Source organism: Chiloscyllium plagiosum, unplaced genomic scaffold (genome assembly GCF_037043375.1).
Source record: "Chiloscyllium plagiosum isolate Xiang-an unplaced genomic scaffold, Cpla_swu_hap1 HiC_scaffold_36, whole genome shotgun sequence".
Taxonomy (NCBI): Eukaryota; Metazoa; Chordata; class Chondrichthyes; order Orectolobiformes; family Hemiscylliidae; genus Chiloscyllium; species Chiloscyllium plagiosum.
Genome location: NW_028270174.1, coordinates 31,191,034 through 31,214,842, shown reverse-complemented (window position 1 = coordinate 31,214,842; position 23,809 = coordinate 31,191,034). Strand labels below are relative to the sequence as shown.

Below are 23,809 nucleotides of genomic sequence, written 5' to 3'. Positions count from 1 at the left end.
GTCAAAAGTCTTTTTAAAGTCCAGATGCCCAACATCTACTGATTCACTCTTGTCCATTCTACCAGTCACGTTCTCAAAAACTCCAGAAGATAGTCAAACATTTTTTCATTGTAGTGAATCCATGCTGAGTAGGACTGACTCGATTACTGCTTTCCAAATGCTCAATTTGGAATTGACTTCACCATTTTCCCCACCACTGATGTCAGGCTAACTGATCTATAATTCCCCTTTTTTTTTTCCTCTTCCTTTTTTAAAGTGTAGGGTTACATAAGCTGCCCTCCAGTCCATTGGAACTCTTCTAGGGTCTACAGAATTCTGGAAAATTATCACCAATGCATCCGCTATTTCCAGGGCCACTTCCTTAAGTACTCTGGGAAGCACTGGGGATTTATTGGGTTTTGATCCCGTCAATTTCCCCAGTGCCATTTCCTGACTAATTGGGATTTCCTTCAGTTCCTCCTTTTTTGCTTGACTTTCTGTCTCCTAACATTTCCTGAAGGTTAGTTGTGTCTTCATCAGTGAAGACAAATCCAAAGTATTTATTCAACTGGTCTGCATGTCTTTGTCCGTTATGAATTCACCTGATTCCAGCTGCGTGACCTACACTTGTCTTCACCAGTGTTTTTCACTTCACGCATCGATAGAAGCTTTTGCAGTCAGTTTTCGTTTTCCATAAGCTTGCTTTCATACAGGTTCTTCTGCTATGATGCGTACTTCGTTAATGCAAATTTGTTGTAACGCGATTGACGAATTGGGGGAATGGTTTCTAGAGCATGAACTTTTAAAGCGTGTATCGGTTATAACATGACTCTGGTCCCATTAGTTTAAATGTTTCTGCTATTACACTATTTTCTTATAACACTGGGTTGCACAAGAATGAAACTACCATGTTTTAGTAGATCTGACTGTATTCTATTTTCTCCTTCCAAATTAAACCCTTTGTTCTCCTCTGAATTGTAAATTTCTTCCAGTCCTCAGGATTCCTGCTTTTCCTGGCCAATTTATATCCCCCTTTTTGGCTTTAACGCTACCACTGATTTCCCTTGTTACCCACACTGAGCCACCTTCCCTATTTTACTGTTGCACCAGATAGGGGTGTGCAACTATTGAAGTTCATCTATGAATGTTCTTTAAATATCTGCCTTTGCCTATCTGCTATCAACCCATTAAGTATCCTTGGCCAGCTTATCCTGTTTCCCAGCTTATCCAAGCCAATGCTTGCGTCATACCATCACTGTTAGTTTTCTTTAAGTTCAGGACTGGAGTTTCACATTTAATTGTGTTACTCTCCATCTTAATGAAGAATTCTACCATATTATGGTCACACTTCCCCAAAGAATCTCACCGCAATGTTACACAGTACCCAGTCTAGGATCACTTGCTCTATAGTTGGTAACTCGGCATATTGACCAAGGAAACGATCCCTCATATGTTCAAGAAAATCCTCCTCCAATGCATTACTACCAGTTTGGTTAGTCCAGTCAATATGTAGATTGAAGTCACCGTAATAATTGCTGTACCCTGACTGCATGCATCTCTAATTTCTTGTTTGATACAATCGCCAACCTCACAACTACTGTTTAGTGGTCTGTACACAACAACAACTGATGTCTTTTTTCCCTTTGGTGTTCTGCAGCTCCACCCATCCAGATTCCACATTATCCAGGCTAATGTCCTCTCTTACTATTGTGTTAATCTCTCACTTAACAAAAAATATTACTCTACCTCCCTTTTTCTTTCTGTCTGTCTTTCCTGAAAATTGAAGATCCCTGGACGTTAAATTCCCACCCTTGCTCACCCTGGAGCCATGTGTCTGTGGTTCCAGTTACATCATATCCATTAATAACTGGCTACGCAGTTAATTCATCCACCTTTATTATAAATGCTCTTCGCATTGAGATACAGAGCCTTCATAGAACATAGAATCATACAGGGCCCACTTTTGCTTTGACGTATATTACTCCTTTAGAATCATGGTGTAATGTGGCCCTTTTTGATTTTTGTCTTTGGTTTCTCTGCCTTCCACTTTCACTTTTCCCTTTATTTTCTTTTGTTTCTGTCCCCACTTTATGTCCCTGTTATTTCCTGCATTGGTTCCCATCCCCTGCTATATTAGTTTAAACCCTCCCCAACACAGGCAAACACTCACCATAGGTCATTGGTTCCAGTCATTCCAGTGTGGAAGCAGGCCATTCAGCCCATCGAGTCCACATCGGCCCTCATCCCAGAAGACCATCCCCCTCAGACCCAACCCATCACCTGTAACCCTGTATTTACCATGACTAATTTACCTAGCCTACATCCCTGGAGACTGTGGGCAATTCAGCATGACCAATCCACGTAGCCTGCATATCTTTGGAGTGTGGGAGGTGCAGACCATTCAGTTTGTACTGGTCCCCCTAGAACCAGTTCCAATGTCCCAGGAATTTGAATTTCTCCCTCTGGCACCATCCTTCAAGCCACACATTCATCTTAGCTATCCAGCCATTTTTACTTTGACCAGCACATGGCACTGCTAGCAATCCCGGATTACTACCATTGAGGTCCTACTTTTTAGTATAACTCCTAACTCCATAAATTCAGGTTGTATGAACTCATCTGCTTTTTTAACCTGTATTGTTGGTGTCTATGTGCGCCATAACAGCTGGCTGTTCACAGTCTCCCTCCAGAATGTCCTGCAGCAGCTCTGAGACATCCTGGACCTTTGCACTAGGGAGATAACATACCATCCTGGACACTCATTTGCAGCCACATAAATAGCTATCTATTCCCCTTACCATTGAATCCCCTATTACTATAGCCCTGCCGTTCTTTTTCCTGCCCTCCTGTGCAGCAGAGCCAACCACAGTGCCATGAACCTGGCTGCTGCTGCTTTTCCCTGGTGAGCCATCTTTGCCCAACAGTATCCAAAACAGTATACCTATTTTGGAGGTAGATGACCGCAGGGGACCCCTGCTATACTTTCCTATTCTTTCTCTGTCTGTTGGTCACCCATTCCCTAGCTTCAGTAATTTTTATCTGCAGTGTGACCAACTTCCTGAATGTGCAATCCTTGATTCCCTTAGTCTCAAGGGTGCTCTGATGTGAATCCAAATGCAGCTTCAGAACTGTCAGACAGGAGCTGCAGCTGGACACACTTCCTGCACGTGAAGGAGTCGGGGACATCGGAATAGCCCCTGAATTCCCGCGTTCAACTGGAGGAGCATGACACAGGTCTGGGATCTCCTGCCATGACTTAACCCTTAACAACAGTAGCAAAGTGAAGAGAAAATGAGAGAGAAGAAAATCTACTCACCAGTCACCAGCCACTCTCTCACCTACTACCTGTAATTTCACGGTTAAGCTTTCTTCTATGTTGCCTTTACCCTTGTGCCTTCAGCAGCTGCAATAGTTCACTCCTCTTCTGACTGCCTTACCTCACTGCTGATGGCTATCCTCACCGAAGCTCAGTATTCTCTTAAGCCTTCACTTAAACCTCCAGCAGCTCTTCAACCACAAAGCTCTCAAAATGGCCGCTCCACTAAATCTTTCCTTTTATTCGCTCCTGGACAGTGACTGAGACGACTCCTCCCAGAATCCTTCTCAGCAGTGCCCTCTGTCTTGTGAGCAGTCTATCAATTTTTAAAGGAAGGCTACATGCCTAACACTATTCTCCCTTCTATATGTGAATTTTTTTTTATGATCTCTGTTGATGTTAGTACAGGACAAATCTGATCACTGAACTCTGACTTAAAATATAGAATCCCTGCACCCCTCCCTATCCATGTACTGTGCATTTTCCATAGCCAATCCACCTAACCTGCTCATCTTTGGAGGGTGGGAGGAAACCAGAGCACCTGAAAAAATACATGCAGATGTGAGGAGAGTACTAAGACTCCACACAGACATTCGCCTGAGGGTGGAATTGAACCCGGGTCCCTGATGCTGTGAGATAGCAGTGCTATGCACTGAGCCACCATGCCGCCTTGAGAAATACAGTTCAACTCCTTCATTCGCAGACTAAATGCCATGGGCCACTTGTTCAAAATCCTAGCTCTGCAATAAAATTGTGTATATGTGTGTGTGTATATGTATGTGATATATATATATATTCTGGAGATCTGAAACAAAATCAGGAATTGCTGGTAGAACTCAGCAGATCTGGCACCATCTGTGGAGAGAAAGCAGGGTTAACGTTTTGAGTCCAATAACTCCTTATTAGAACTGAGTAGCTTAGAAAAGTGGTGTTCATGCTGAAGATGAGTTTGGGGAGATGTGGATGGATAGAGATGGAACTCTAGAGAGATGAAAGAATAGGCTTAATGAGTGATAATGAGAGGTGAGAGTCGATGAGAATTCATTGGCTGTGCTAAAATGAGCTCATGTCATGACAGGACCGACTGTGAGTGTGAGTAAAATCATGGAAGGCTGAAACCAGGCTTTAAAGTTCTTAAACTGTATATTGAGTCCTAGAGTCTGCAGGGTTCCTAGCTGGAAATGAGATGATATTTTAATTTACGATGAAGTTAACTGGAACACTACAACACGCCTATTGGTGTGGGAACATGGTGATGTGTTGAAGTGATAGGCAACTAGAATCTTGGGGTTACTTTTTACAAACAACATAGGTGTTTGAATTTCCTAGCCCTACAGTTATCCGTGGAACATCTGGGTTACAAGGGCACCCACGTCAGGCTCCTACTAATTGACTTCAACACCATAATCCCCATCAGACTAATCTCAAAATTCTGAGACCTAGGTCTCAGCTCCACCCTCTGCACCCTCAGCTTCCTGACCCACAGACTGCAATCAGTGAAGATGGACAACACCACCTCTACAATAATCCTCAGCACTTGTGCCTCACTAGGATGTATTCACAGCCCCCAACTGTACACCCTGTATACCCACCCTGTGTAGCCAAATTCTGTACAAATGCCATCTACAAGTTTGCTGATGACTCCACCGTGGTAGGATGAATGTCAAACAATGATGAACCAGACTATGGAAAGGAGATAGAATGCTTGATGCCGTGATGCAGTGATAACTATCTCTCCCTCATTGTCAGAAAAACGAAAGAACTGATCATTGACTTTAGGAAGAGAGGAAATGGACAAGTTCCTATCTACATGAGTAGAGCGAAGATGAAGGTGAAGAGCGTCAAGTTAATGGAAGTGACAATAATCCATCTATCCTGGACCTCTCGGATAGATGCAACGGTCAAGAAGGCACAACAACAATGCTGCTTCCTCAGGCAGCTGAGGCAATTCAGCATGTCCAGAAGGACCCTCAACCTTTACAAATGTACCATACAAAACATTCTGTCCAGGTGCAAAATGATCTGGTACAGCAACTGCTCTGCTCAAGACTGTAAGAAACTACAGAAAGTTGTGTGTACAGCTCAGACCATTGTGGAAAGCAACCTCCTATCCACTCTGTTTACACTTCTTGTCACCACAGAAAGGCTGCCAACATCAACAAAGACCCTCTCCACCTGTGTAATGTTCTCTTCCAACGTCTTCTAAGAGGTAGAAGATACGTGCACAGAGGTTCAAGAACAACTTCCCTGCTGTTATTAGACTGCTGAATGAATTCCTCCAACTTCAAATAATGTTGATCTTGCTAATGTTCATCTTGCTTTGCACACCTTCTGTGCAGCCATGACCTTGTATGCCTTGCTTTATGTAAGCACCCTATGATCTGCTTGTATTGCTCAAAAACAAAGATTTTAACAGTACTTAGTTTTATGTGGCTACAAGAATTCAAATCAAATGTATGTAAATATCACCCCTTGCATCATAAATACAAAATAAATATATTGGATTGCATAGTTTATGCAATATTGATAGTATTTCAATATTAGACAAAATATTATGTCATTTGCTTTTGTGTTGGAATTTAAGTTCAAAATTGTTTTGGAATTTTGACACTGAACTATTTAAGTTTAGGCAAGTACAGCTTTTGTTATAATGTTTTCATATGCAGTCATTGTCGAAAACATGTTTTCAACTTTGGAAGTTGTACTTTGGATGATCCGTGTGATGCAGAGCACTGCCTCAGCTAACTTGTGCTCACTATATGTTTTCCAAGTGTAACTGTGGAACTGCGCTTTAGTCAGTTTAAATGAGGCATATCTGAGCTTTTAATGGCACAGAATAAAAAATGGCTACTGACATCGTTAGCACAATAGCTTGTTCAAAATCAATTTAGAAACATTAGCACTAACTTGCATTCATATAGTTACTTCACATTGGATGTTTTATTAAGGCAGTTTGAAGTTGTTATTGAACAAAAATTTGACCCTGAGCCACACAGTTGTCTCAAATCTTGCTAAAGGAGAGAGACTTTAACAAGTATCATAAAGTTGTAGAGAAGAAGAGAATTGTGCCCTGTGCCGTTAAAGAAATGGCTGCCTCTAATAGAGCAAGGAAAATTGAAAACATTTTAAGAAGACAGAATTGGAGGAGCACACAGGCTTCTCAAAGCTGTCATGCAGAAAAGGAGAAATGAAGCCATGAAAGGATTTGAAAAGCTGGATAAGAATTTTAAAATAGGTTATCAATCACTCTAGATCAGTGACCATGTGTAATGGCTTTTGGAACTCGGTCGGTATTAGGATACTAGCAGTGAAGGTTTTTTGAATGAGCTCAGATAGTGGTAGATAGGCCTGGAGAGAAATTGAATTGTCTAGAGGTTACACATGTATGTATAAGGGTTTTAATAGTTAGAGCTGAGACAAGAGAGGAGAGAAATGTTTATGGAGGTAGAAGCCATTTAGGATACAACTTACTGTTGAAGATGCTAAGGTTGGCAACAGTTTGGTTCACTGCATACATTTTGAGTAGGTTGCTTGGTAATAAAGTTGATTATGTGGGCTGAAGGTAGTGACTTTGGTCAGCCTCATCTTTGACAAAAGAGTTCGTATAACAGCTGAATGCTTAGATTGAATCCATAAAGAAGTGTAGAGTTTAGAGAATACCCTTAAAGGAGCTTGGATGTCAGACAAGTCTTGGGTAACGTTTGGGAATACGTTCTTTCTTAGTACCGTCTTTGACTCAAAGGATGTTAACAACCAGTCAGTGGTTTTAGGTCATGGCCAGCATCCATGCCTTGTATATATAATCTAGGAGGAGAAAGTGAGGACTGCAGATGCTGGAGATCAGAGCTGAAAATGTGTTGCTGGAAAAGCGCAGCAGGTCAGGCAGCATCCAAGGAACAGGAGAATCGACATTCGGGACCTGCTGCGTTTTCCAGCAACACATTTTCAGCGTATATAATCTAGGCTCAAATTTCATTATTGTACTGACAGCGAGCACAGCATTGTCTGCAGTCCTGATTTTGGGGTGAGATCACTTCTCCCCTCTTGAATCCACTGGAGCTAATCGAAGAGCAGAAGGGAATTCTAATGATTTGGACAATGTTTATCCTCAGGCTCTTTGGCCATCTATCTTCCATTGAGCCATGCTTATTTGAGTATTCTGACTAATGGCCACATAAAAACTTCCTTGGAAGTGAGGTGAATGAAACTGATCTGGCTCCAAGTTAACATGCATGGGACACTTGATCAAAACATCAGACGTCCCTGATATACTCAGTATTCGGTGTCTACATCTGAGATCTTCAGTTCTGGAGAACATTTTTGGCAGATTGTTGAGATCTGGAGGTGCAGTCCTGTTACTAGGATCTCTGATTAAATTCTCTCTGATCTAAGTACTGTAGTCTGTTGGGGTGACTGCAGTTTGAATCTGCAAAGATTGTCAACAATCTTAAAATCTTAAATAAAGACTCATTTGTATGAAATGCTTTTTTCAAAAATATGACAGAGGTAGTTCTGGGATAATGCGAGTTTTGGTGGTGCAATTTGGCTATAATGCCACTGAAGACTTAAGAAATGGTATTTTCAAGAATGCTTACCTCTGTTGACAATAATGTAATTCCAGTGGGGATCAGTTGGTGTGATGCTCTGTGCGCGCGCCGGTGTCCATGCCGTTCTGCACATGTACAATGTCAGCTGCCAACAGAGCAGCTTTCTGTGAAAGGTACTGTACTGTATAGAGAGTGGCTTTGTTTTTTTTAAATGTACTGTGTTAAATTTACTTTTGTTTCATTAATAAATATTATTTCAATCAGGCTGTGCTATACTTTGCTTTAGAGTTTTGAGTGATAATGAATTATATCTTTTGCTGGTCTGCCTCCTAACTTTATTTTTCCCCATTATTTCTATTAAGCATTTTTCTATTAAAGGAGGTTTTGCTGGAATGCAGCAATAGCATTGGAGGAGAGCTACCTGTATTAGGGTTGAGCGACAAGTTGTAGCTACAAGTTGCACCTGGCTCCATGTATATGGATGATGTTGCTAAAGGGCTAGATACAGAATTGAAAGGGCAAGGGATTAAGTTATAATCTTTGTGATCCCAGAGATATCAGTATGGGAGAAGAAACAGGAAAAACAAAATCATGTAGTTTGCCATGCCATATGTTGATTGTACAATTTTCACCAATTGTACAAGCTTCACCAATGCCCCTATCCATGACTGGATAGAAAGCCTGAAAGGTAAATAGTACATGACATTGCAGAAAGGGTATTCATTCTAACTCTGGCATACACAATGTGACTTCTCAGCAATTTGCTTTTGTGATTATTTAGCATGTTTCCAAGCATACCAGATCCTCAGCTGATTTAAAAACCTCTTTTAAAAACTTCACTTTAAAACTGGAAATTGAGGATACCTTATTGATAACTTTATGACCATGATTATCACTTTTAGAACCACAATTGAGCCTTCTTCAACACATGAGGATACTGACCAATTTTTAAAAAATACTTTTATTGAAAAAATTTTTCTTTACAATATTATAAAATTACAAAAATATGAAAATATAACATACAACAAAAACAAGAACAATAATAAACAATAAACCAACTACTATACTATTCTACAAAAAACTCAGAACTACACTTATTACACCAATAAATAAATAAATAAGTAAATAAATAACACCACTCGGCATAACAAGACCTCAGCACTCAACCTTTGAGACCATCAATTATTAAACTCACATTTGCTCAATTTTTATTCTTAGGACATTTAGGCTTATTAAACCAAACCACTATGGCTAGACAAAACCCTAATTAAAATGGCGGATAGATCTGCTTCCAAATAATTCAAAAAGGGCTGCCATGTCTTATAAAAATTGTCCATTTTCTGCTGCACCATATTTGTAAGAAAGTCCAAAGGAATGTGTTCTATAATTAACTTATGCCATCCCGACAGACCCTGGGAGTCCTCAGACACCCAGCACATCAGAATGTTCTTCCTCGCACAAAAAGTATGGATGCTAAAAAGCTTTTTCCCATTTTTATCTAAAGGAGATAAATTCGGCAAACACAGGAGAAAAGAAACTGGGTCCACCTTGACTTCGGTCACTAAGACCCCCTGTATTACTCCTGGCGCAGCGCTCCACTACATACGGAGCCTGTGGCAGGACCACAAACAATGAGTGAGGGTACCCGTATTTATTTTGCATTTGAGGCACATTGAAGACGCACCCTGCTTAAATTTTGCAAGACAATCTGGGGCCAGATGAGCCCTATGATAAATCTTTAACTGCATCGCATGGGTCCTATTACATATTGAAATCTTCCTCATATTCTCACCAAATGTCCTCCCAGGTTTCTGGAGTGGTCTCTACCCTGACAGTCTCTCCCAGACCTCCCGTAATCGCTCGATGTCCCCAAGGAATCTCCCCCCAACAAATGATGGAGTGTAATATACTGACCAATTTAACAAGTGAATTGGTGGATGTTCTCACTTGCTAGTATTATACAGGCATTGTAGTAATTTTGAAAATTAAAATGATAATAGGTTGTCATCCAGACTGAAATGACTACTCATTATGTGACCTATAAAGAAGAAAAGCAATTCTGTAAGCTGCTTTCACAGTTCAGTTATAGTCATTCATTCTCATTTTCTGTTTTTCAGGTGCAGGAGACATTGTAGCCATAATGATTCCTGAGCTGAAAGGTCGTGAGATAATGAGCCTAATTGAAAGAAACATCACCATAATGATGTACATAACAATTGGAACACGTAATTTACAAAAATATGTCAGCCGTACCTCAGTTGTATTTGTCTCAATCTCGTTCATTGTGTTAATGATCATTTCGCTGGCCTGGTTAGTTTTCTACTATATCCAGAGGTTCAGATATGCAAATGCTCGTGACCGGAACCAGGTAAGACCATTTTAATAAGATTTTTGCCTACAGTTTGCTGATTCTCTCATTTTTACAAATTTACATATTTTTAAAAAAACACTGACATTAGCATTTGCTGTCATTTGTCCTTTGGTGACAATAGTAGAAACAACTTGTGTTTGTATAGTGCCTTTATCAGAGATGTTATCAGGAATGCATTTCCTGAAAGGGTCGTGATATTGATATTGAATTCAATTGATATTGAAAGATATTGATAAGCATTCATGAAGAATAAAAATGCTGTGCAGGGAAAAGAGCACAGGAATAGGTCAAATTAGATAGCAGTTCAAAAGATCCAGCACGTTGCCTTCTGTATGATTTTGTAAACCAGATGAGGTTTTCTGTGAGATGAGTCAAAAGTTTGGTTGAAGAGGTGGATTTTAAGAGGGGAGTTAGGTAATTTGACATTTAGGGAAAACGTTACAGACCATGCATAGGGTCTGGGAGGTTGAAGCTATTATTGTCATTATTGAGGTGAAAGAAGCGATAGATACAATTGACAAATAGACTTCTTTTCAACAAAGAAATATTGTAGAAGCTTGTAGAAATAGACTATGGATTTTTAAAATATAAAATTTGTTCCGGAAAATCCCCTGAAAAATCCTACAGATTAAAATTTCAAAGAATTAAATCTTTTTCTTTGATACAATACCAAAGCTCCCTCTTTAACAGGTTAAGTTTCCTACAATACAGGCTTTCATGTTTAACTATAAACTGCCTTCCTTGAAGAAGCTCTCTTCCTCCCTCTACAAAGATTTCAATCTTCTTTCTGACCTCTCCGCCCCCACCCCAGTCTGACCTATCACCCTCACCTTGACCTCTTTCCACCTATCACATTTCCGACGCCCCTCCCCCAAGTCCCTCCTCCCTACCTTTTATCTTAGCCTGCTGGACAAACTTTCCTCATTCCTGAAGAAGGGCTTATGCCCGAAACGTCGATTCTCCTGTTCTCTGGATGCTGCCTGACCTGCTGCGCTTTTCCAGCAACACATTTTCAGCTATAACCAGATATATACATATTTAAGATGATTATTTGTGCACGTTACTGGGGAACTTGTTTTTCAAATCACCATGGGGAATGTTGGTTATAAACAGACATCTTGTGTATTATATAAATAGATGTGTAGATCACTCCAGAAATTAAAATCAGTAAACTTTGCTCATGATCTCATACTTTGGTTAAATGATAATAAGTTTCTTGCTTTTTTTCTAAATTTTGTTAGCTTCTTTGCTGTAAACGAATTCAAAATGCATTAAGAACACCTATTGTAAGAGGGGTCATGGTTTTCTGCATTACCTATTATGCTTGCAAATTAAGTGATTATGTTGCTACAATGCTCAATGTTGTGTAGTGTTACATTACAGAATATTTTGTGACTGGCAATGATGGCTTGCGTTATCACACCATAGCCATAGGACTATGCAACATTTTATTATCACTTCATGGATGTGACTGTACCTTTTTAAGATATGTGTTCTGTGCTATTTCTCTTGCAGAGGGGTATTGTCACAGTGGTGCAAGAATGTCTCCATCAGACAGGCATTGGTAAACAGCTTTTGAGTTCTTCTTGACCTTGTTTTTAAATGAGGCAGACAAAATATTAGTGGACAGAATTAGGGCTTATGCACACCCAAGAAGGCTTTTAGTTATGCTTTTAATTTTGCTTTCAATTAGTGAGAAGGTTTCTGTTGGCTGCTGAGCTAAAGTTTGAGTTCCTGGCTGCTGGAATGAAGTCTTAGATAGCGAGGCCTCTTCTTAAACATCAAAAGGGATCAATTGTTTGTTTCTGGATTGGAGAGAGACAGCACATGAGAACCATACCTGTTTTCCTGAGTTGTATTTTTGTCAAAAGGGGTATTTGTGGGGTGCTGCCTATATTGGAACAGTTGGTGCTCCTTGTTAAATAATACATTACCATTTCAGTAGAGTTATTTCAAAAGTTATGACAATTATTGTCTTAATATTTAACTGATGTAAGATTAAATTGTGTTTTGATTAAAGCTTAGTGGTGGATCAATCGAATCACATCTGGAACACTGAATCTTCCTCTAGCCTTTAAATAAATATAAAAATTTGAGTCTAGGCTATCTCCATACATTACTTTGTGCCTCTGTGTTGGAGAGGGGGTGCAGAGGTGGGGGTGGGGAAGCGTGGAGCGTGTTATCTGGTCCATAACAATGATAACTTAAATTTGGGGGTATTGATAATGATATGTGGAATAATCAAATAGAATGGTCAAAAAATCCAAATGTGACACATCATCCCTCCATCTGTCTGTCTGTCTTTTATGAGCTGTGTGGCTCACTTGTTTAACAAAAAAATCTTTCCCATCTCACTTGGTTCGTCAAGTTAGTTGGTGATCCTGCTAGGTCCCAGGAAGCTTGCCCTGCTCACAGTTGAATACCTTCCACTGACTCTTTTGGTAATTGTTTCATCCTGCACGAGATCTGTCTAAGTTGTCAGTACTCCTGAGTTCTTCATATGTGGATCATCTTAGATCTGTGTTGCCTGGTCGTGACTGCTTTGGTTGTTTGAAGTAGCCCAGTAGGTTGATCTGATGTTGCCCAATCACTCCTTGTTGCCCTTGCTGTCCTGAAGAAGGGTCATTTGACCTGAAGCATTAATTCAGCTTATTCTCCAAAATTGCTCCCGAACCTACTGAGTTTTTCCTGCAGTTTCTGTTTTTGTTGCTGATCTAGCCACATTAGTATCTACACCATTCTGTACTATGGCATCAGACAACATGAACGTGTTAGCTCCATATTTGTGGTATTTGCTGAACAGGTTCAGGGTAAGCCAGAACACTTGTTGTCAATCTCACTGCTTGTACCTCAGAATAAACCCCTCATGCATTTAAAGAGAAACACAATGCTGGACATGACTGAGGTCTGTTCACTGTACAGAATAAGTGCAGCCCAATCACCTGTGATGACACAGCGGCAAATCCCTCTGTAAATTAAACTAATTAAACCCAGAAAAAGCTTGCCTCTCTTTGTAATCTGTTAAAATATGCATGACAGAGAACTCTAAATTGCACTATTTAAAGAAAATAATATCATTTTATTTTCCAACTCTAAAAGTGAACTTTAAACAAAAGGTATTCTCGAATCTAATCCCTCCTTTCTCTTAACTGCTTGTTATCGGTTTCCAACTCATTATAAAAATATGCTGTTCCAATAAGACACTTAATAAAATTATATTAACTTAACACTTTGGGGTCAGCGACCATAATTCTAATAGTTTTAAAATAGTGATGGAAAAGGATAGACTGGATCTAAAAGTTGAGGTTTTAAATTGGAGAAAGGCCAATTTTGTCAGTGTTAGGCAAAACTTTCAAAAGCTGATTAGGGGCAGATGTTTGCAGGTAAAGGGACGGCTGGAAAATGGGAAGCCTTCAGAAATGAGATAACGAGAGTCCAGAGGCAGTATACTTCTGTTTGGGGGAGAAGGAAAGGCCGTTAGGTGTAGGGAATGCTGGATGACTAAAGAAATTGAGGGTTTGGTTAAGAAAAAGAGGGAAGCATATGTCAGGTATGGGCAGTAGATCGAATGAATCCTTAGAGTATAAAAACAGTAGAAGTATATTTAATAGGGAAATCAGGAGTGCAAAAAGGGGACATGAAATAGCTTTGGTAAATAGTTGAAGAGAATCTAAAGGGTTTTTACAAATATATTAAGGACAAAAGGGTAACTAGGGAGACAGTAGGGCCCCTCAAAGATCAGCAAGGCGGCGTTTGTGGGGTAGATACTAAATGAGTATTTGCATCAGTGCTTACTGTTGAAAAGGACATGAAAGGTGTAGAATGTAGGAAAATAGATGGTGGTATATTGAAAAATGTCTGTATTACAGAGGAGGAAGTGCTGGATGTCTTGAAATGCATAAAAGTGGATAAATCCCCAGGACCTGATCAGGTGTACCCTAGAACTCTGTGGGAAGCTAGGGAAGTGATTGCTGGGCCTCCGACTGAGATATTTGTACCATCGATATTCACAGGTGTGGTGCCGGAAGACTGAAGGTTGGCTAACATGGTGCCACTGTTTAAGAAAGGTGGTAAGGACAGACCAGGGAACGATAGACCAGTGAGCCTGACGTCAGTAGTGGGCAAGTTGTTAGAGGGAAACTTCAGGGACAGGATATACATGTATTTTGAAAGGCAAGGACTGATTAAGGATAGTCAGCGTGGCTTAGTGAGTGGGAAATCATGTCTCACAAACTTGATTGCATTTTCTTTGAAGAAGTAACAAAGAGGAATGATGAGGGCAGAGCGGTGGGTGTGATCCACACGGACTTTAGTAATTTCTAGTAAGGTGTTCCCCCTGGGAAACTGGTTAACAAAGGTTAGATCTCTTGGAATACAGGGAGAACTATCCGTTTGGATACAGAACTGGCTCAAAGTTAGAAGACAGAGCGAGGTGGAGGAGGGTTGTTTTCCGACTGGAGGCCTGTGATCAGTGGAGTGCCACAAGGATCGGTGCTGGGTCCACTACTTTTTGTCATTTAAATAAATGATTTGGATGTGAGCATAAGACGTATAGTTAGTAAGTTTGCAGATGACACCAAAATTGGAGGTGTAGTGGACAGCGAAGAAGGTTACCTTGGATTACAATGAGATCTTGATCAGATGGGCCAATGCGCTGAGAAGTGGCAGATGGAGTTTAATTTAGATAAATGTGAAGTGCTACATTTTGGGAAAGCAAATCGTAGCAGGACTTATACACTTAATGATAAGGTCCTAGGGAGTGTTGCTGAACAAAGAGACCTTGGAGTGCAGGTTCATAGCTCCTTGAAAATGGAGCTGCAGGTGGATAGGATAGTGAAGAAGGCGTTTGGTATGTTGTCCTTTATTGCTCAGAGTATTGAGTACAGGAGTTGGGAGGTCATGTTGCGGCTGTACAGGACATTGGTTAGGCTACTTTTGGAATATTGCGTGCAAATCTGGTCTCCTTCCTATCGGAAAGATGTTGTGAAACTTGAAAGTGTTCAGAAAAGATTTACAAGTATGTTGCCAGTGTTGGAGGATTTGAGCTATAGGGAGAGGTTGAATAGGCTGGGCTGTTTTCTAGGAGCATCGGAGGCTGAGGGGTGACCTTATAGAGGTTGGTAAAATCATGAGCTGGAACTGACAACCTGAAGCGGCAGATACAAATCACTATAAATGCCGAAGGAAACATCACAGAAGTGCTTCACAGGAAGCTCCCAAGCATGGAGGATGTTACCTAGACAGGGGACGAAACGTCTGCAACACAAATTCCCAGCTCGGCAAACAGAACCACAACAACATGAGGGGCATGGATAGTATAAATAGACAAAGTCATTTCCCTGGGATCGGGGAGTCCAGAACTAGAGGGCATAGGTTTAGGGTGAGAGGGGAAAGATATAAAAGAGACCTTAAGGGGTGGTATGTGTATGGAATGAGCTGCCAGAGGAAGTGATGGAGGCTAGTACGATTGCAACATTTAAAAAGTATCTGGATGGGTTTACGAATAAGAAGGGTTTGGAGGGATATGGGCAAGGTACTGGCAGGTGGAACTAGATTGGGTTGGGATATCTGGTCTGCATGGTCTAGTTTGACCGAAGAGATGTACAGCACGGAAACAGACTCTATGACTCTAATCTCAAAACCATACAGTCGCCATCATTGTCTGTGTCTTCAGTCTTCCAGCTACTGTCCTCTCTGGGTCATCTTTCTTTTTACTATGGGTATGGTTCACATGAAAAGGTACATTTGATAGTGTTTTCTGATTTCTTTGAGAGCAAGAGGTTAGGTTGGCAGATAGCTCTCCGGCAGTTGCTTTCTGACCAATTTTCAAACTGTCTGCATTCTTATACCCCTCCAACATCAGGTCGTCTCATTGGTTTGATGTTGGCAAAACAATAAATTCAAACTTGATTGGGTTTTAGTATCCTGGGTATAATTTAAACTAGTTAAATTTGAATTGTTGTCAAAGTAGCAACCAAAACTCAGGTATCCATTTCATAGCCAAATGTTACATATTTTCAGTTTCTCAGTACACTCTGGTAATCTCTCTGTTCAGAACAGCATTCTCTCTCTCTTAAAGGGCCAGTACATGTCTTCAACTTCATAACACATGTTAAACTCAGTTAACGAAGCAGCTGTTGCTTGGCTTCACAGATTTGCACTCACTAAATAAATAAATCTCTGAACATTGTGTGGTATTCCAACCAAAATCTGAATATGGTTGGTACTTTGGTAGTTTACAACATGTAGATGCCCGCAACCAAGATTTATGCAGTAGTAATCCTTTGTTGCGTTGCAGAATACTGTTTTTAAAGAGCAGTCAGTACATAGAATAGAATAAAATCCCTCCAATGTGGAAACAGGCCCTTCGGCCCAACAAGTCAACACCGACCCTCCAAATAGTAACCCACCCAGACCCAATTCCACTACCCTATTATCCTATATTTACCCCCGAATAATGTAACTAACCTAGCATCCCTGAACACAATGGGTAATTTAGCATGAACAATTCACCTAACCCACAATCTTTGGATTGTGGGAGGAAGCCGGAGCACCTGAAGGAAACCCATGCAGACACTGGGCGAATGTGCAAACTCCACACAGATAGTTGCCTGAGGCTGGAATTGAACCCAGTACAAGCCACTGTGCCGCCCAAAACAAGATACTGGTTTTACGGGAGATTGTGAACTCTACATAGGCAGTCACCTGAGGCTGGAATTGAACCTGAATCCGTGACACTGAGTCAGCAGTGCTAGCCACTGCCCCACCATGCCACCCAAATCTCAATCTCAATCTCTTTGTGCCCCATCAATCTGACCCACTGAAGTCAATCTGTTGGTATTAGGGGCCACTGTCAAACTGACTGGCCAATGGACTCTTGCTTTGCATTGCAAAATTTGAAAGAGACATGCAGTGATTTTTCTTGTTTCACTATATTTAAAACCCATACTCTGACAGTTTGCGAATCAACTGGGCTGATTAGCTGGCAAACTGAACAGTTTGTTATTGGACACTGTCAGACATTTGGTGCTAAGTGTTTGTCTCATGAGCACAAGTGAGCCATCAATGAAATGATCAATAAGAGTACCAATTTTGGGCATATTTCCAGAAATCTGTTCATTATCTTTAAATGTCAGAGTATTTGCAACCTATTATGCCTTTGCTTTCCAGGCACCTTGTGCTGTGCCTTTGAGGTAGATTTGAATTGACTGTTTCAGTTTAGGGAGTAAGAGGTAAGAATAGGACACTTCACCATACTATAATATATTCTGCTAGCAGTATTGATAAAATGGCACACTATACTATGTAACACTGTGAATATCATCTTTTTGCTTAGAGTCACAGAGATGTACAACACGGCCACAGACCCTTCGGTCCAACTTGTCCATGCCGACCAGATATCCCAACCCAATGTAGTTCCACTTGCCAGCACCTGGCCCATATCCCGTCAAACCCTCCTTATTCATCTACCCATCCAGATGCCTTTTAAATGTTGCAATCGTACTAGCCTCCACCACTTCCTCTGGCAGCTCATTCTACACACGTACCACCTGCTGCATGAAAAGGTTGCCACTTTGGTCTCTTTTATATCTTTTCCCTCTCGCCCTAAACCTATGCCCTCTAGTTCTGAACTCCCCCCACCCCAGGGAAGAGACTTTGTCCATTTATCCTATTCATGCCCCTCATAATTTTATAAACTGCACCCTTCAGCCTCCAATGCTCCAGGGAAAACAGCCCCATCCTATTCAACATTTCCCTATAGTTCAAATTCTCCAACCCTGGCAACATTCTTGTCAATCTTTTCTGAACCCTTTCAAGTTTCACAACACCCCTCCAATGGGAAGAAGACCAGACTTGCACGCGATAAAGGAAAGCATGCCAAACGTCACCTTCACTATCCTATCTACCTGCGACTCCACTTTCAAGGAGCCATGAACCTGCACTCCAAGGTCTGTTTGTTCAGCAACACTCCCAGGACCTCACATCCAAATCATTTAAATAAATGACAAAAAGTAGTGGACTCAGCACCAAATACCTTACTGAAGTCTGTATAGATCATGTCCACCGCTCTGCCTTCATCAGTCCTCTTTGTTACTTCTTCAAAAAACACCATCAAGTTTCTGAGACATGATTTCCCATGCACAAAGCCATGCTGACTATCCCTATTCAGTCCTTGCCTTTCCAAATACATGTACATCCTGACCCTCCGAATTTCCTCCAACAACTTGCCCACCACCAACATCAGGCTCACTTGTCTTTCGTTCCCTTACTTGTCCTTACCATCTTTCTCAAACAGTGGCACCACGTTCGCCAACCTCCAGTCTTCTGGCACCTTACCTGTGACAATCGATGATACAAATATCTCAGTAGTAAGAGGCCCAGCAATCACATCCCTAGCTTCCCACAGAGTTCTAGGGTACACCTGATCAGGTCCTAGGGACTTATCCACTTCTATGCATTTCAAGACTTCCAGCACTTCCTCTTCTGTTTAATGGACATTTTTCAAGATGTCACTATCTATTTTCCTACATTCGATATCTTCCATGTCCTTCACCACAGTAAACACTAATGCAAAATACTCATTTTAGTATCTCTCCCATTAGCTGTGGTTCTACATAAAGGTCACCTTGCTGATCTTTGAGGGGCCCTATTCTCTCCCTAGTTACCCTTTTGTCCTTAATGTATTTGTAAAAACCCTTTGGATTCTCCTTAACTCTATTTGCCAAAGCTATCACATGTCTCCTTTTTTGCCCTCCTGATTTTGCTGTTAAGTATACTCCGACTGCCTTTATACTCTTCTAAGAATTCATTTGATCTATCTTGTCTATACCTGACTCATGCTTCCTTCTTTCTCTTAACCAAACTCTCAATTTCTGTAGTCATCCAGCATTCTCTATCCCTACCAGCCTTTCCTGTCACTCTAACAGGAATATACTGTCTCTGGACTCTCATGATCTCATTTCTGAAGGTTTTCCCATTTTCCAGCCATGCCTTTACATGCGAACATCTACCCTTAATCATCTTTTGAAAATTCTTGCCTAATACCATCAAAATTAGCCTTCCTCCAATTTAGAACTTAACTTTTAGATCTCGTCTATCCTTTTCCATCACTACTTTAAAACTAATATAATTATGGTCGCTGGCCCCAAAGTGCTCTCCTACTGACATCTCAGTCACCTGCCCTGCCTTTCTCAAGAGTAGGTCAAGTTTTGCACCTTCTCTTGCAGGTGCATCCACATATTGAATCAGAAAATTTTCTTGTACACACTTAACAAATTCATCTCCATCTAAACCCTTAACACTGTGGCATTCCCCATCTATGTTTGGAAACTTAAAATCCCCGACCATAACCACCCTATTATTCTTACAGATAACTGAGATCACCTTACAAATTTGTTTCTCAATTTCCCTCTGACCATTAGGAGGCCCATAGTACAATTCCAATAAGATGATCATCCCTTTGTTATTTGTTAATTTAACCCAAAAAACTTCTCTGGATATATTTCCAGGAATATCCTCCTTCAGTGCAGCTGTAATGCTATGCCTTATCAAAAATGCCACTCCCCCTGCTCTCTCGCCTCCCTTTCTGTTCTTCCTGTAGCATTATCATGAAACATTAAGCTGCTAGTCCTGACCATCCCTGAGCCATGTTTCTGTAATTGCTATGATATCCCAGTCCCACGTTCCTAACCATACCCTGAGTTCATCTGTCTTCCCTGTTAGGCCTCTTGTATTGAAATAAATGCAGTTTAGTTTATCAATCCTACCTTGTTCTCTGCTTTGTCCCTACCTGCCCTGAATGTTTGAGTTGCCTCTTTTCTCAACTGTACCAGTCTCAGATTGATCTCTTTCCTCACTATCTCCCTGGGTCCCACCTCCCTACTTGAGCAGCTCAAGCAAATCTCCCTGCCAGTATATTAGTCCCCTTCCAATATAGGTGCAATCCGTCATTCTTGTACAGGTGACTTCTACCCCAGAATAGATTCCAGTGATCCAAAAATGTGAATCCTCAGCCATGCATTCATCTGCTCTATCCTCCTATTCCTACCCTGACTAGCTCACAACTCCGGGAGTAATCCAGATATTACTATTCTCTAGGATCTCCTTTTTAAATTCCTGCCTAACTCTTTATATTCTCCCTTCAGAATCTCAGCCTTATCCCTTCCTGTGTCTTTGTTTCCAATGTGTAGAATGACCTCCTGCTGGTCCCTCTTCCCCCTAGAGAACATTCTGCACCTATTCTGAGACATCTTTGATCCTGGCACCAGGGAGGCAACACACCATTCTGATTCTTCGCTGCTGGTACAGAAATGTCTGCCTGTACCTCGGACTAGAGAGTCCCCTAACACAACTGATCTCTTGGAACCCAACGTACCCGTCATTGCATTAGAGCCAGTCGATACCAGAAACTTGCTACATTCCCCTGAGATTGCATCACCCCTTACATTTTCCAGAACAGCACATTTGTTTGAAATTGGGATAGCCACAGAAGATTCCTGCATTACCTCCCCCTCTCGCCTTTCTTGGAGTTAACCCATCTGTTGTACCTGGTATCTGTGGTACCTGTTAGATGGCAATGTCAGTGGATGTGGGCTGTGTGTGACCGGTGACGGTGGAGTTGCCCTGAAAGGCTTGTGCTGGGTATCCAACCAGAAAGTTCTTTGGAGTAAGTGGCAAGCTGAAGTCACCAGGTACCCCGTTCTAACTTCCAACTTGAGAATTCTGTGCATGGAGCTACTCGCAGCAGGTGTCGAAGTGGGAAGCTGAATAGTAATGAGGTAAGAAGTGCAGTTAATAAACACACTAATAAGCAAGAATCCTCTTCTATAGCCAACCCACAGCAGCCTAGCAAGTATCTCACCTGGATAGCCAGAAATTGGAGACTTGTTGTGGGAACTAGGGGTGGGACTGCGGGTACAATTGGAGCATTTAAATTGCGTCTGCGTGGATAGAAAGGGTTTAGAAGGGACTAGGTCAGATTGGGATGTCTGATCAGTGTGGACAAGTTGATCTGAAGGGGCTGTTTCCATGCGTTAGTAGTTTTTGCTGCCCATGACAAGTCTGCTGAATATTATAACCAGCATACAAAAGACCACAAACCATAAGATGGGGTAGTACTTCTTTTTAAAAAAAAATCAATTTGTGAAAACTGACAGCAAGGTCACTATCTCAAACCCCCCAATATGCTTTTGTAAAAACGATTAATTGAACAGGTAAATACAGTAAATGATGGCTTTTGATAGCACTATCTCAAGAATCTTGCTAGTAAAATTTAGGTGTAAAGTATGAGGAAATGCAGCAGTCTGGATAGAAAGTCTATATACTGAAGTCAATAACAATTTGTTCTTGTACATTTTATGAAATAAAATGCCCCAAGTCAAGTAATTGGAGTCTAATTTAGCAAAATTGGACACTGATCTACATAAAGCAATATTAACACAAGTGGTCAAAAAGCATTGTCAAAAGGTAGGTTTTAAGGATCATCTTGAAAAGAGAGAGATGTGGAGAGGCTGTGAAGTATGTGAAGCAGATTTTGGAGTATTGGCCCTCGCCAGCTAAAAATAGATGTTAATGGTGACAAAACTTAAATTTGAAATGCCAAAACTATATTAGTGCAGATGTCTTGGAGGGCTCCGAGTCATTAGAGATATCAACACTAGAATGAGAATTTTGAAATTTAAGGCATTGCTTGATCAGAAGCCATCTTGCGCAAATAAGAGCATGGGCTATAGAGCCTGGAATGACCTCCAGTTTACAGTGAGAAGACAGCTAGATGTGCTAAATTGTTGTTCAGAGGTAACATGATCATTAGTAAATATGCAGAAGATAAGCTGAGGGAGGAATGAAGCAGGGTGATGTTACAAAGGTAGAGTTTTGTGGTTGTGGTCCTGAAGCACATAATGGTTGGATAATCATCTTGGGGTCAAATGTATCATCAGTATAAACACCGGAGGAAACATCAAAGAAGCGCTTCGCAGGAGGCTCCCAAGCACTGATGATGTCGCCGAGCCAGGGGACGAAACGTTTGCAACAAAAACTTCCAGCTCGGCGAACAGAACCACAACAACGAGCACCCGAGCTACAAATCTTCACACAAACTTTGAATGTATCATCAGTGTTAAAAATGGTCTCTAACAGTTATACGGACAAAATACTGGAAGGAAAGGGGTTCAGTATGGTGAAAGCTTGGAAGTATGTTCTGTTTGTCAGTGCTAGGTAGGTGTTCTGTTCAGTGTATAGAGTTGACAGCTTGCCACCTTCTCCAGGGTAATTTGGGAATGGATAATACATGCCGGCCTAGCCAGCAATGATAGCACCTATGAATGATTCTTTTTTTAAATTGTACTTGGCTAGAGGAAACATATAAGTTTGAAATTTGGTGGTGATGTGTAGATAGATTTGACAAACTGTGAAGTAATCAGTGGAACAACTTCAAAAGAGAGTAGTTAACACATGCACTTCAACATCTGTAATTATATAGTGTGTTTTCAAAGGTAAATGATGCAAGTATGCACTTGAAAGATGTGATGAATAAAGACAGATTGAGATTCAGGTACTTCATTCCCTGAAAGTATGCATATAGATAGATAAAATATTTTAAAGGCCCACAGCACTTAGAATTTTAGAAATGGGGTCAAAAGATACAATAATAGAAAGATTGATAAAGCTTTTCAAAAGAGTTAGAACACCAAGTGATTCTGGGTAATCCAAGATGGAGCTTGGGAAAAATTTCTGGCTGTAAGAGCTGCTCTTTTTTTTGAGGTATTTTAGGTGCTGGAGGTGATTTCCCCGAATTCCAGGAGCAGCAATTACTGTTTTATGTGCTGTTGCATTTTATTGTAGCTTTGGAAAAAAACGTCAAAACAACAGCAGTTTTAAAAGGGAGAAGAAGATGAAGCACATGATGAGGACAGTGCAGGAGAGAGAGAGAGAAAACCTGCACAGTTACTGCCTTTGCTGTTTTTGAATTCATGTGTCACTGGACATAGGCGTGCATCTGGGAAAATTAACAAACAGTGAATTTCACAACTGCAAAATGTCCAGATTACAGGGGAGGAAGTGCTGGATGTCTTGAAACGGTTAAAGGTGGATAAATCCCCAGGACCTGATCAGGTATACTCGAGAACTCTGTGGGAAGCTAGAGAAGTGATTGCTGGGCCTCTTGCTGAGATGTTTGTATCATCATTAATCACAGGTGAGGTGCCGGAAGACTGGAGGTTGCCACTGCTTAAGAAGGGCGGTAAAGACAAGCCAGGGAACTATAGACCAGTGAGCCTGACGTCAGTGGGCAAGTTGTTGGAGGGAATCCTGAGGGACAGGATGTACATGTATTTGGAAAGGCAAGGGCTGATTACTGTTAGTCAACATGGCTTTGTGCGTGGGAAATCATGTCTCACAAATTTGATTGAGTCTTTTGAAGAAGTAACAAAGAAGATTGAGGGCAGAGCGGTAGATGTGAGCTGTATGGACTTCAGTAAGGCGTTCGACAATGTTTCCCATGGGAGACTGATTAGCAAGGTTAGATCTAATGGAATACAGGGAGAACTAGCCATTTGGATACAGAACTGGCTCAAAGGTAGAAGACAGAGGGTGGTG

The 23,809-nt window shown here is 41.1% G+C and overlaps 1 protein-coding gene across 2 annotated transcripts in view; it reads left to right on the top strand.

The window, feature by feature from the left end:
- Nucleotides 1–23,809, top strand: part of rnf150a (ring finger protein 150a) — a 137,718-nt gene that overhangs the window by 44,431 nt on the left and 69,478 nt on the right. For both annotated transcript variants that reach the window (XM_043674141.2, XM_043674140.2), the window contains exon 2: nucleotides 9,960–10,210. In XM_043674141.2, coding sequence (XP_043530076.2) covers nucleotides 9,960–10,210 — 251 coding nt within the window. The remainder of the gene's footprint in view (nucleotides 1–9,959; nucleotides 10,211–23,809) is intronic.